At 44.1% G+C, this 14795-nt stretch overlaps 1 protein-coding gene across 1 annotated transcript; it reads left to right on the top strand.

Moving 5' to 3' along the window:
- The first annotated feature begins 4030 nt into the window (after positions 1–4030).
- On the top strand, positions 4031–8715 carry panx2 (pannexin 2). The gene is made up of 5 exons (XM_018746716.2): positions 4031–4351; positions 5951–7065; positions 7466–7604; positions 7771–7971; positions 8319–8715. The coding sequence occupies exons 1-5, from the start codon at positions 4123–4125 to the stop codon at positions 8618–8620; spliced, it is 1986 nt and encodes a 661-aa protein (XP_018602232.1). The 5' UTR covers positions 4031–4122; the 3' UTR covers positions 8621–8715.
- Positions 8716–14795: the final 6080 nt, after the last annotated feature.

Here is a 14795-nt window from a genome sequence, read left to right as displayed (position 1 = left end):
GGGACACTTAACCTGTATTACTCCAGTAAAAATCACCCAGGAGCGGGTAAACTGTTGGAACTGTCTATGTGTGCAGTCCAACACGGAGAGCCGCTTTATAAATGAATTCATGCAAAATAATTCTGTAATGCGTCTATTACAGCACGTGGCATGTACTGACCGTGACCGCAGACTCGAACATGTAGCTAACGTGTACATATTGATCATTTTAGTTTATTTCAAAAGGTCCCAGAATGCATAAGTTATCAAAATCTTTGCACCCAGGGGACATTAAGGACACCGTTCTGTCCGTCAAAGTGGAGGTCTCTACTGGCAAAGTCAAGATCAGCTGTTAATTACCCATATTTATGAACTTTCACTTCTAAACATGAATATTCATGGATCATACATATCCTCATACACATCAGTGCTCTCATACATTCTAGGTAAGATCAGTGCTGCTGTGCTCAAGGTCAACACTTGCAGACACCCCATAAAAACAGACCGACTCTCAAAATTCAGGGTCTTCAACAGTATCCATATATGTCTTTATGTATTTGACATTTATTATTCCTTTTTTCCTGGAGTGCTTTTATCGACAAAAATTAGTATTAGGTTTGGGCTGATCACAGCTATCGGAAAGTATCCACTGAGCAAATACCAGCAGAGGGACAACAGTAAACAAAAAAGTAAGTATATTCATCCCTCATACAACAGGGTCCCATACAGAGAAAAAATGAAAATACATATGCACTTTTTTCACACAACGGGCTTCTTATTCTATACAGTAGCATATCTTATTCTGCCAGTTGTTTTGGAACAGAGCTACACACTTAGGGTCAGCTATACAGTATTGTAGAGTAATTAAAGAAAGGAAACTGCCTTGTGTTGTGTTATAATTAATTTCAACTATTAAGATAACTATTTTATTACTTTGTGACGTTTATATAAAATAGGTGTTGGTCTTGGACCTCAGGAACATAAGTTTTACCATTAATTCTAATGGTTATTATATCTTTGAGTTACAAAAACAGGATTTTTCAGCAACAAATTACCTTTTTAAAGCAGTGGATTACTACTGTTACTACTATTCATTCAGGTGACACTTTTCTCTAAAGTGGCTTAAAATGTTAAGCTACTTACCCATTTGTACCCCTGGGTAATTTTTACTGTATCAGTAACTCTGCCTCTAACAGCACAGGATCCGTGTGCCTCGGACAGCGAAAGACACAGGCCCCTCTCTCTCACGCTATGCTTCTTGGAGACACTCTGGACCTCCGTGACCTTGCATTTGACATGTAGTTATTGCTAAGGAATGAATGTCTGAAAATGTCACATTTAAAGCTAGAAATATTTTTTTAATACAAATACAAAATATGTCGGTGTGATTGTCATATATAAAAATACCTTTTACATTTGTACTTAATCACCTTCACTTGGTAGTCACTGGAATGTGTGCTTTGAGAGGGGTTGCATGGAACATATGAGTTATGGCCTGTGATGAGAATGCTGTCTGGCTCCCCACTCCCACAGCAAGTCTCTAGAGTGGTGTGATGGGTAGTTGCTTGAATACCAGGGTACATGGAAAAGCGTGCTACCATCAGACACGCAGCATTTGTAAGGGACTTTGAAGAAGGAAAGGAGCACAATATTGTATTAGAGTAGTGCACAGAGCTTGACACCCCTTTTCTGTCCTCCAGTGAAACAGTCTGTTGATGCTGCATATGCGCTGTGATTCATTTCAATGACAAATCTTTGTTTACTTTTTGACCTGTTAGCCAGGAGGGGATGAAGCTGAATCTGCACTAGAACAACTTTTACAGTTAGATCTTGGGGTTGACCTGAGAGTGTGATTACAGTGACACTGCTCGTAATTCCACCATCGCATTGCTTCGTTCAAGATGCTTGTGGGCTTCGGAATAGGTTCCTCTTCAAACAAATGGAAACCGTGCAGTGATCCCCCCCCCCCCCCCTTTCATAACCCTAGGGAGGAGTGTCAGACGGGAAATCCATGCATAATTAAGAAGCCGGAGGGAACCCAGGGGACCATGTGTGTTTCTCCTAGCTGGCGTCCTCACATACTTCCGTTGACCACTTCTAGTTTCCATTGCCATTTTAGAGTTGTGTTTGGGACTCTGCGGTCAGAGCGGGCTGTGTTGTTAGTGCTGCTGCTGCTGCTGCTGTGTGGTGGGTCGATGAGCTAAATGCTCTCGCTGGGACCTGTTCCTCCCACCACTTGATGGAAGAAAGCAGTGCATGCTCTTACACAACAGATGTGCATTGAAACGGAGAATGTCAGTGAAAAAGTAATGAGATGGGGAATTTTTCCATCTTGGGTTTTTGGTCATCTCAGCTTCAAGGTCTGCGCCATATGTTAAAACTCTATTTATTTTTACAGTTCTTACTTCAGTAAGAACACTGAGTATCCCAGTAAAGTTTGGCATCGCTCAAGAGAAGGCGGAAGGAAGTCAAAGCAGTTTAACATAAATGTTTGTCAAACACAAGAAACTCCCACTGCCCACTGCTGCCTTGTGCAAGGTCATAATGAGGACCAACTGCCACTACTTAAGGTGCAGTTGGCTGGGACTTTAAAGGCAGCTGGTCTGAGGACTCCAGGAGAGAGCTTGGGGGGAGATCTTGGAGACTGCTGGGAGGGAGCAGGAGGGCTTTTTTTTGGGGGGGGGTTCCCTTACTTTTTTATGTTTCCCCATTTTCCAAGTTTCTTTTGTTTAAAAAATAAAGGTCATTTTCTTGTTTGGCAACTGGCTGTTGGGTGCCTTCATCCTGCCCATGCAGCCATACCTCTGTCTCAAAACCTCCCACAACACTTAATACTTTTAGTAAAGTTTTATGATAGATATTAAGTGAACACTTACTTGACAAATGTGTGAATTCTTATGTGATTAATCAAACTCTGGCTTGAGGTCTTTTGAGGATGACTTGTTGCTTATGAAATTTTTCTATAAATGACTTTCTCCTTCTGTTATGCCCCTAGCAGTAAAAGTCACTCATGAGTACTGATTGGTCACAGTTGCATGTATTCATTTAGCTGGCCAAAGAAACATGCAACTAAAAGTAAACAAAATACATTTCGCCAGCAGATGAAGAGCTGTAGATGGTTGTTGAAGCACAGTAAGTTTGTCCAATACCATATTTTTTACTTTCACATATCACACAAGTAACTTCATAACAAACTGAGTTTGAAAGGTGCACACGGCAGATGGTGTGGTGTATGTTTGTAGAACAGTTTTGAAATCTGAAGAGAAATGGCTCTGAAAAAAATGAGTTTGAGACCCTTCTGAAATGCTGGTAGGGATTCAACAGCTCTGAGGAACAAAAGGAGCTTGTTCCACCACTTCAGAGACATAACCGAGAACCTTTAGACTTTTGATTCTGGACACTTTTGAGATCACCAAGCAGCTAGAGGTGGAGGAGCACAGCACTCTTGCTGGGCTGTAGGGGTAACCAGGTGTGCTTCTACATATCAGGGTACATCTGCTTTAACCTTCTTGTAGTCAGTGAACACTACGTTGACCTGTGGCAACTTGCTCTGTCTTGGCCAGGGATCATTGGTCCTGGTGGGAATGTGGAGAACAGTGGGGATTACAGCGTAACCAAGGTCACATATCTGACCTTCTGACTTTCTGCTTTTGGTTTGAAGCTGAGGACTGGTAGCTGCTATGTGTTCCCAAATAACTTGGTTCAAAAGCACCACAAAGCCAAGAATTAGTGGTCAGTAGAATACAGATGACATAAATGGAGACTTAATCTGTGTAAAATGTAAAATATGTTTATTAGTTGTGCACATGTTTTTGAAAAAAACTGACAAGGTAAAATAAACTAAAATTAATTCTTCATCCTTTGCAGGAATGGCACACTGGACCAGGGGGACCAAACATGTTCGTGTAGGCTGGCGGAAAGCCATGTAAACACACACACACACACACACACACACACACACACACACAGAGTTGTATCCACACAGATATACATAACACAGTCCAAAAAGCTGCCAGCTGTGGAAACCCTTAGAACAGAGTAGCAAGCAGAGCAGTCAGTCCAACTGGGGCTGGTCACAGGGCCAACGGCACCGGCTTACTCAGCTCGCGGTCACAAGAAGTTGGCAGATCCCCCAGGGCCCGGATGCAGCACGTCCTTGAGCAGAACCTGGACATGGCCACGGCTCTGCTTGCCGGAGAAAAGCTGAAGGAGCTGATTATGCCAGGGTCCACGCAGGATGAGAAGGGCGCGAGGCTGGCAGGCCTAACGGTCCAGCTGAAGCTGGAGCTGCCTTTTGACCGCGTGGTCACCATCGGCACCGTGATCATCCCCATCCTGCTGGTGACGCTTGTCTTCACACGCAACTTTGCAGGTCAGCAGGGAGCACTGGACCACCGTCTGTGAATACACATGTAGGAGGCTGTATGGCTACATGAAGCTGTTCGCTGCAGCAGTGGTTTACTGGAGTGTTGAATGAATGAATGAATGAAATTTTATTAATCCCAGACAGAAATTCACTTTAGTTACAGTAACATACAATATACTGTATTCATACATACGCAAATAACTAACCAAAAATATAAATAAGTTTGAAAATACATGTTAGCAAGTGAAAAGAGAAGGAAAATAAAGGTTAACTATTGAATGAACAGGCAGACATATTTAAATGCAAGATGTATTAATGTAGTCCATTAGATGAATACCTTATTTTAACTCTCTCAACTGGTTATTAATAACAGGTCTTACATACATCACATGTGCTTTTGCGTGGCTGGCTCCTGAACTTTGTAACACAGCTAAGATCCAAAGTCTGTTCATAGTTTTTGTTCTTGAATGTACTGTAGATATTTTCATTCTAGCATTTTAAATATTTTTTTTAACTGCAATCTTGAAAATTTAACTAACTTTGACTAAAAATAGAGATATAACTCTTTACACTCCTCCTCATTCAATGCCATTTATTGACAATTCCATAAATATTTGCAGCTGTTCTCCGCCTTGTCATCAATCAGCCATGTTCACAAACAGTAGAAAGAAACTAAATATTGTGGAGACGGGTTGAATTAAGGTCGTCCTGCACTCATACTGGTATGGTGGTGGCACAATGGTGCAGCGGGAGGGTGTGAATCTGGCTCAGTCTGTGGATTACAAATTGCCCATAGTGTGTGTACGTTTAAGTGACAGCGTGTGTGTAGTTGGACTGGTGTCCTACCCAAGGTGTCTCCTTACTGGCCTTGAGCCCTGTGCTTCAAGGATAGGCTCTGAACCACACTGACTTGGATGAGCGGTTAACGATGGTGGGTGACTGATACCATATGGGTGCACAGAAAGCCCTCAGTAGGGATGGTGATCCTTGTCTCAGCACAATGGCACTTGCACACAGCGCAGTAAATGATCGTGTAGTTAATGGTTTTGGCACACAGGGACAAGGAACACTGAGCTCCAGACGTGGTTCGTCACAGTGACACCGTTTCACATGCTGATGTGTATCTGCCGCCAGTTAAGGTGCCCTTCAGGGACACGGCATGCAGAGGGTTAAGTATGCAGTGCTGATTTTTGTGTGCGAGATCGGTATAGAGATTGTGTGGAGCTCCATCAGAAGGGGAGGGGCGTTTGGGGCAAATGCTGACTCAGCATGTCTGCATAGCAGCAACAACCAGCTGCCCATAACTGGGGGGCCTCATTCGCCCTCCTGCAAAAACTTCACAGCAAAGGACACCTCTCCTTTTTACCAGCGCTGCCCTTCCACAGAACACATACGTGTATTCATTGAGTTGAGGCATTTCTTTGAAGTAATTTACCGTGATTATTAACTAGTGTTTAGTACTGAGATACCTTCGTCCAAGGTGACTTTTTTTTTTTTTCAAAAAAAAAATACTTACAAGGATACTTATTTATGAATGTTGTGGCCCTTATTTGCCATGTTTTCTTGCACGCCTGACAGCATCTACTCTCCATGTTGTCTCCACAGAGGAGTCCATCTACTGCTACACCCCGCACAACTTCACGCGTGACCAAGCTCTGTATGCACGGGGATACTGCTGGACGGAGCTGCGGGACGCTGTACCCGGGGTGGAGCCGGCCTCACGGCCCTCACTCTTTGAGCACAAGTTCCTGCCCTACGCCCTGCTCGCCTTCGCCGGCATCATGTACATCCCAGCCCTGGGGTGGGAGTTCCTGGCCTCCACCCGCCTCACATCTGAGCTCAACTTTCTGCTGCATGAGATCGACAACTGCTACCATCGGGCGGCCGAGGGCCGGGCACCCAAAATCGAGAAGCAGATCCAGTCTAAGGGGCCAGGCATCACGGAGAGGGAGAGGCGGGAGATCATCGAGAATGCGGAGAAGGAGAAGAGCCCTGAGCAGAACCTTTTTGAGAAGTACCTGGAGCGCCGAGGCCAGAGCAACTTCCTGGCCAAGCTGTATCTGGCCAGACACCTGGCAATCATCTGCCTGAGCTCCATCCCCATCACCTACCTGAGCGTTTACTATGCCCGTCAGCGGCAGAACGAGTTCACCTGCGCCCTTGGCGAGCCCCCTGACACGAGCAGCTCACCGGGGCTGCGACTCAGCGTCAACTGCAAGCTGCCAGCCGTGCAGCTGCAGCGTATCATGGCAGCCGTGGACATCGGCCTGCTATGCGTCATGAACCTCATCATCCTGGTGAACCTGCTGCACCTGTTTGTGGTGCGCAAGTCCAACTTTGTCTTTGACAAGTTGCACAAGGTGGGCATCAAGACGCGCCGGCGCTGGCAGAAGTCCCAATTCTGCGACATCAATATCCTGGCCATGTTCTGCAATGAGAACCGCGACCACATCAAGTCCCTCAACCGGCTTGACTTCATCACCAATGAGAGCGACCTCATGTACGACAACGTGGTGCGCCAGCTCCTGGCTGCCCTGGCCCAGTCGAACCATGATGCCACGCCCACTGTGCGAGACTCTGGCATCCAGACTATGGACCCAAGCCTGGACCCGTCTGTCCTGGGCGAGGGGGAAATAGCCAGCGAGCCACTTGTCATAAAACGACCCCGTAAGAAGATAAAGTGGATCCCCACTTCGAACCCTCTGCCGCAGTCATTCAAGGTACGTACAAATTGGATTAAACTCTGTGGTCTCATAAACAGCAGTAACTGTGTTAAAACAATTTCTCTCTGTTTCTGGAATTAAAATCACTTACTCACTAAATACGGGTTACTGCTTCTCCCCCAGCCAGGTCACGGAAGGCAAACAATAGCAAAAGTCATCATAAGTAATAATCAATGTAAGATTTAACTGCACGTTAAGTGTGCAATAAGAAGTAATGAGTGACTATAATGATGTGAGCTGAAACACAATAACTTAAGAATTCTCGTCTCAGATTAGAAGGACGCTTAAATATCAGAGGGATGCAGCTGGAACCAGTGCCTTTCTGTGTGTGGTTGCAAGGGTTCAGGTAGCCTGCCGTATCCTGCCTTGGCCCACCAGTGCTCTCCTTTATGAGCAGGAACCTCTAATGTTGGCGCGGCTGGAGAACAGCACCAAGCCGGAGAAGCCCAAGCCTCTGCGCCGCAAGACGGTGGCCGATACGTTCATCGCACCCCTGCTGGACAGCAAAAGCACACAGCACCCCCCTACTCCCAAAGGTGCGTGCCAGGGTGGGGGGGTCTCATGATGGGTCTCTTTACTAGAATCATCTGGAGGAAGTCAGCATTGACTTAGTGAAGAACGAACCGATGAGCGGAATGATCGTGGGTATTTAGTACTGCATTTAACACTGTGTTACCTTCACATCCTTCCGGTATCCATCAGCCACTGATCTAAGTGGTGTTGGCATGGAGAAGAAGCACAAAGGCAATTTCTCCTTGGACGTCCACCCCTACATGCTAGCCCTGCGCAAGCCCAAGGCGGAGACCTCCAACACAGAATCCCTGGCCAGCAACCCCAGTGCCCTTGACACTGTCTTTCTGGAGGGAACCCACACTGTTGTCCACGTGCCATCCTCTGTTGCAGGTAGAATCCTGATCTGTCTGAGTTCTGCCTAGATTTGTCATTTGATAATAATAATAATAAAAATAATAATAATAATAATAAATGATGCCGACAGTGGAATGCTACTCTCCATCCAGATCTGTATCTGATTATGATGTGCACTTCAGATGCGGCTAAGGGGCACGGCTGGTGGAAAGAGTTATTTTGACGCTTTTGTTGTCGGAGTCCCCATGGCCCTGTACCATTTCCCAGAGGAAACAGGATGCCGTGGACCTGTGAATTAATGTTTCTATGGCCGCTGCTCACTGGAAGAGTGTGGAGCACTCACACAGCTTCATGCTTCTTCTTTTTCTTCTTCTGTTCCACAGAAAAAAAGGAGACTATCTCTGAGCCCAAACCTGCCCCGTTCTCAGGGGTCTCCCTCCCTGCTTCATCCTTTTTAAATGGTAGCACTGCTAGCCTGCCCACAACCTGCCCACCCGAGCCCCTCGGACCCCCCTCGGACCCTGAGAGTCAGGCTGGGCCCTTCAGCCGAAATCCTACGCATCCCCTGCTCACCATCCACCACACGCTCTACGAGGAGGAGGAAGAGGAGCCATCGGAGCAAGCGCACAGGGACCGGCTGGCAGAGAGGCCCACCGGGGAGCTTATTGCTGCTGGGGAGTGCTGAGGGGTGGGCTTTGTGGTGCCACACCCTCCTCTTCACATCACATTGTCCCTCGGTGACTGGGCAGCAGCCCCGGCTCCCACACACCACCAAAAGGAGAGAGAGAGCCAGATCACATCGAACCTTCTGCTAAAACGGGGTGCTTTGTCTTCTGGATCAGCATGTATATGAATATGAACACTCATGGAACATGAAAGAGTTGTTGAAATCAGGAGTCGGAGGTTGGTTTCACGTCTCGCTGTTGCTGCTAACATCTCTCGTCACCTGCCATAAGGTGGGGAAGATACCATCTGTCACAGCGCAGAAGCACACGTCAAAGTCTGATATATATGAGTCTCACCGACTGCCTTCATCACTCCCGGTAAAAGGTACAGGAGGGAGACCAGTGGGTCAAGGGAGGAAGTGGTACAAAGTCGTGAACACAGCAGTCAAGGACCACAGAATTTAGGCACAGGCACCGACTGTCACTCTGCCGGGGCCTCCGAACCACGTTGCCCGGCAGCATCCAATCAGATCACAGATGTGCTGTTGCTATGGAGCAGGTACACACAGCCAGTGTTTCCCGATCCATGGTCCCACCGTGCTGCACACACTGCTTCCTTCCAACTGAGCTCGTAATGAATTAGGTTTGATAAAATTGCAGATTAAAAATGTAACTGAAGGTGAGATATTTTGACATCTGTCTGGTCTTTCAAAGACTAGTGGGCAGATGAAAGGTGCCTTACTTTTTAGAACCGAATTCCCTTTAATAAATGTGCAATAAATTTGTATAGTCCTAGATCGCATGTTTTTTCTGCCAGTATGCACATTTACTGTTCAGTGACATAAGTATTTCTTTATTACGGTCCATCCTCGATTTTACAGGTTATGTTGGGGCGGTGTCCAGATATGGCAAAAATCTAGAAAAGTGTACGTTAAGCGTAATGTATTTTACTACAACATTGTACTACAGTAACCCTTTTATAATCTAATATAATGTGTAATGAACATATAATGTGTCTAATAAAATGAAACAGTACTGTAACGGAAACATACATTCTTACTGTACATATATAAATACTGAACATATAATACTGACATATAGTACAGTATATTCACTTATATGTACACAGATAATAAAGCAAATACAGTATTGCAAAGAAAATAAAATACATTAAATGAAAACACTTTTATTTACCAGACTTGTTTAAATTTGTACCGTATAGCATTAACTCAGAGTGTTTACTCCCTATCCATAAAAGAAGGGTGGGACACAGCTTGATCAGAATATGCGCTACATGGGGACTAGCTGCTGCTTCGCCGCTTTCACGAGACTAACAGTGGAGACATAGGTTGAGTGGCTCTTTTTTGACATGCAGTATCAAAATTGTTTGAAATACTATGCATTAATGAAGTTATTATCTCCAAAACAAGCTAAAAATTAATCATTTGTATTTTCCTTATATTTTGCTTGAAAGTGGGGTTTTTTCAGTATTTATTATTTTTCTGTTTTTGCAACGGTCTGTAAAATCCAAAATCCACCAGATCGAGGATGGACTGTAGCATCTTCCTCATAAAGATATGAGATCTCGACTGACGTTTGGTTTGAACGGAAGCATCTCTGCAGTCAAACCGACGTCATTATCAGCACAGCTGGAAAGGATACATGGGCCCAGAGTAGAGTTCCTAGACATGGGTTAGGACACACTGCCTCAAAAGCCAGTTCTGCTCGACTGGACTGATCATTATGACTCAACAGCTTGGATCTGTCTGCTGGCTTCAAGATGTAGTGTATTTTCAGGGTTCAAAGGTTAAAAAGTGGGTGCAGTGGCTAGACTATTGGGTCTAGTGCAGGTGCACCTGCTCACTTTTCTGCCAGATAGTTGGGTCAAGAAGCAGATGGACACAGGGATGGTTGCACTGCACCCTTGTCACTCTGTGACCAAGCTGACACAAAGACACAAGAGGAAGACCAAGATGTACAAAACGTGTCTCAGTTCCCCGGCATTGCTCAAATCCTCAACATTCTGTCTACCCGTGATTTTGTGTTCCAGCAGAATTTGCAAAAAAGAAAATTGATCCAGTAGCCAAAGCACTTCTTCTTGCACAGGGGAACTTCATACATCAGACATGTCAATGTCAAAGGGAATGGTTTTGACCCTCAGTGTAGGGACAACTCTGGAAGAGGGGAAGGATGCGACTTCAGTGGCACTAGTTATCCATGGGTGGCATGCATGCAGAGGCAGATTCTGGAGTGCTGGTCCTTGGTTCCACTTGCAGGCCAGTGGAGTCTAATGCAGGTTGATTCTCCAGTGACCCTGCTTTCACAGTGCCTCCATAAGGTCTACTGTGTCCTGAGTCGCCCCAGCTTCGTGATCTTCCGTGCTCTTGGACCCGCTCTTCGGGTGGCACCTTATAGTCACCATCTTTTGCTCAAACAAGCACTTTATTGCATGTGCCACATGTCCACCAAAGACAGTGTGCTTTCCACAACTCATGGGAAATATAGAACAGTAGTAATATCTATATTTAAATACTAGCTGAATATGAACACCTTCAGCTGAAGGTAATGCGTTAGCAAATGTTGTAGTGATCCCTTTGCCCTCCATTCACGTACGGTATGATAGTCGCTGTGATGTCAGTCAAAGAAGGAATGGGCACCTTGAACGAAAGAAGCCTGGAGGACTCAGATGTTTCCATCACCAGAGCAGCCTGTAGGTGAGGAGGGTTTTTGCATTACTGTAAATTTTAGTTGTTATTATGGAAATACTGGACAGCAGGGAGCACATGCTTGAAGAAGGCAAGGGAGAGGAACTTTTCTTCTGCCCTCATGTTTCAGCATGAGTCCCTCTCTCTTCAGTGTTTCGTAAGGCATAGCCAGTCGAGCTGGGTACGTTACGGTGTGTTGTACATGGTGTGACATTATTTCAGTTGTCACCTGGTACTGCAGATAACCTATTGTGTCTACCAACTAGGCTTTCATTTCTGCTTTGGTCACACATAGGTCCTCTGTCCTAGTTACAGTGAGTCCAGGATGGTAAGGGGTGAGTTAAGGCCAATCGGAAGACAGAGAGCAATGCAGTGATTACAAAGAAAGCTATTTGTTTGCCACATTATTCAGTGAATCATCTGCTGTTTCTGTGCTGTATGAAATAGTTTTCCAAGTGCAGCAAAAGGACAAATGAGCAGAGGATCCTCTTCTGGCCATAACTCATTTAACTGCATGGTGTATATCCATCAAAGGTTACTTGACTTTGAAATCTCCTCCCTTTCATATCATCATCAGTTACTGCATTGATATTTTCATTCCTCTTTATCCACGCATTTGGCCAGTCTGTCGTTACTTTAATGAGACGTACATGGCAGAGGTGAGACAACCCCTTTACATAACCTTTAGATTACAGGCTGAGACCTGAGTTTTCTGTTTTTAATTGAGACGCATCATTACTTGTACTTGTGTCCATCGTTCTAGACAACTCCTTATGAAGAGATTCACATCACAATCCCTGCTTGGGTAAGGAAAGACGCCTTGATTCTTTCTTTGTCCAAAAATTAATACGGCGAATAAAAACTGAATCAGTCGGATCATTTAGGGGGAAAGTGTTACGTCTCCTGTCCTTCTACAGGTCTAAAACCTAAAACCACCAGTGGTTTTAGGACTGGGTTTGAGGTCCAAAACCACCTGAAGTTCCTTTTTTTGAGCTTCTCCACTTCACTTATGTACTCAAGAGCACAATTCTGCACAAATATGGGTTAGAGGGATGTTGTCTGTCAGGTGTAAGAATAGTAGGATCACTAGACTTGCTGCGGGAAACTGTGGTGACATCGCTGTCATCCTGAAATATGTGAGCACATGGATGCATTCATAGGCACTTTAAACTCTGGTTGTAGCACAACTGCTCACAGGTGTGTGTGTGTGTGTGTGTGTGTGTGTGTGTGTGTGTGTGTGTGTGTGTGTGTGCGCGCACGCGCACATGTATAAGCACATGTGGATGTAACATGGTAGTCTTACACCACTCCCCATCCAGTGACTAATATGGTTAGGTGGAAACATGTACAGTGGGCCATACACTGGGGGGGTGGCTGCCACTAATTACTATAGGTACTGTAATAAATAACAATAAATACTAAACCATTTCTAAGAAAAATTTGGATTCTGTCATTTTTGTGTGTTCAGCGCACAGCACACCTACACCATATGTGTACAAGATAGGAGTCAATCCCATGTTGCACTGGGCAAAAGCAAAGTTATCCATCATCATTATAGAAGAATTAAATGTACAAACTATTTTTTAAACTAAATTTGTCTCTTTATCAGAAGCTAAATCTAAGGAAACATGAAGCAAGCTAGATGCCAATGAGAAATCTCCAACGTGTGTACCGTATACAGACATAAAAAGCAAAAGGAGACCAGTTTTTGGAGGGAACAGTGAGCACTGGGAGATGATTTAGAATCTTGATGTATAAATCAAATCGTTATAAGAATTCTTTTGTGCCAACTGCAGTTAAATTATTAAACAGGGAATTCCAAAACTGAGGTTTTAGACTGGTATATAGAGATTTTAAACTTTGACTATTATTTATTCTTTTTTTTTTTTTAATTTTTTAAACTGTATGTTAGAGTGTGTATTGTTTTATGTGAGTCCAATGTTGTGCACTGGCCATGTCATGGTGTCCAAGACAAATTTCCCTGAAAAGGGACAATAAAGTATATTCTATTCTATTCTATTCTATTCTATTGTGGTTAAAGATGTAGACGGGCAATCCGAAATCCAGCCCAAAGGTAACACAAGGAACACAGTTCTTAGATGGTGAGTAAAAATAATAGTAATATCATTAGAATATCATTGTTTTAAAATCTGAATAAGTAATTATAGTGTTGGTGCATGTGCGTGTGTATCTGTCTGTGTGTAAGGGTACCATTTACATCTTTCATTCCAGAACCCACTTAAAGGTTATTAAGACATTACTTCACATACATTACTTTGATATCTAGAATGTTTTTAGCGCTTTTTACTGAAGTGTACTACATAATAGCTAATGATGACAGGAGGACGTACAATTTTCGTCATAAGGGAAGATAAGGCTTTCTATTGCCTTCTTAAATACAGTGCTGCTTGAAAGTATGTGAACCCCCTGTGCAATTATACGTTCCCTTACTTTTAGCATGAAATGGTTATTCCGTGAGAAGCGGTCTTTCTCATCTGACATAATAGGTGTGTAATGACCAGTTCCATATGTTGGATTGGAAGAAATTGTGTGTAGTAAAAATACAAAGTGGTGCATGTGCAAAAATAAGTGAACCCCAGTTTGCATGGGTTAAACCAAGTAGAATCAGGTGTGTAAATCATAATCATTTATTCATTTTATACTAAAGTTTAAGACTAAAGGTTTAGAGTTTATAAGTTTAATATTTTATACAAGAACTATCCCATTAGGATTCGCATACTGTTAAGCATCACTGTAGTTGCCATGATGAAAATAATTTTTGTTACAAATATGACCTATGGGGATATGTTCATCATTTATGGCATTAAGCATTAATGCTCTGCAACAATAATAATAATGGAAAAGAGCTCCAGTGACACTGTGAGTTTATGGGACATTTCATGCACACTGTGTGAGTTAACAGATGTACCACAATTATACTTCCCCGTGACCTTATTTTTTTTACCTTCCCTGTTCATTTCAGTTCAGTGTACAAAAACTGAATGGATGTTGTCCTGCAGTCCTCAGCGTTGATCTTGTGTGTGCTTGTGCCAGCACCCTCAGACACATGTGTGTACCTGTGTGGAGAGCAGGGGCTCATTGTGGCACTCTAAATACTCCCTGCTTATGGCTGCTTTCTCAAATAAGCTTGAATCTATTACTTCTCTTAAATTTTTCCATAAATACTGAGACAAAGTAATGATAGTAACCAGTGCTGGTGACTGTTGCCATTCTATAAAAATATCCCTGTCCATGGTGCACATTCACACTTGTGCAGAGGCATGGGGCTATTCCTCATGTCAGGGCTACCATGCCCCCCCCTTAACAAAGGGGCCACAGCGAGATACAGAGAGAGAGAGGCTGCAGCAGCATTGAGGGAAACAATAAACAGGTAAATAAAGGTTTTCAGGGATTGGGAGCTGTGGGCACTGATAACAACACGGCCCCCTTTATAGGCGCTCAGATTTACGGCGCCGCAGGAGCGGGGCAC

This window comes from Scleropages formosus, chromosome 5 (assembly GCF_900964775.1).
Source record: "Scleropages formosus chromosome 5, fSclFor1.1, whole genome shotgun sequence".
Classification (NCBI taxonomy): domain Eukaryota; kingdom Metazoa; phylum Chordata; class Actinopteri; order Osteoglossiformes; family Osteoglossidae; genus Scleropages; species Scleropages formosus.
This window is presented reverse-complemented; position numbering and strand designations above follow the sequence as displayed.

Bases quoted from the DNA above. Each gene is read 5' to 3' on its own strand.
- panx2 (XM_018746716.2), top strand. From the start codon at position 4,123: ATGCAGCACGTCCTTGAGCAGAACCTGGACATGGCCACGGCTCTGCTT. The intron at 4,352-5,950 runs GTCAGCAGGGAG...TTGTCTCCACAG, and splicing joins CTTCACACGCAACTTTGCAG to AGGAGTCCATCTACTGCTAC. The intron at 7,972-8,318 runs GTAGAATCCTGA...TCTGTTCCACAG, and splicing joins CGTGCCATCCTCTGTTGCAG to AAAAAAAGGAGACTATCTCT.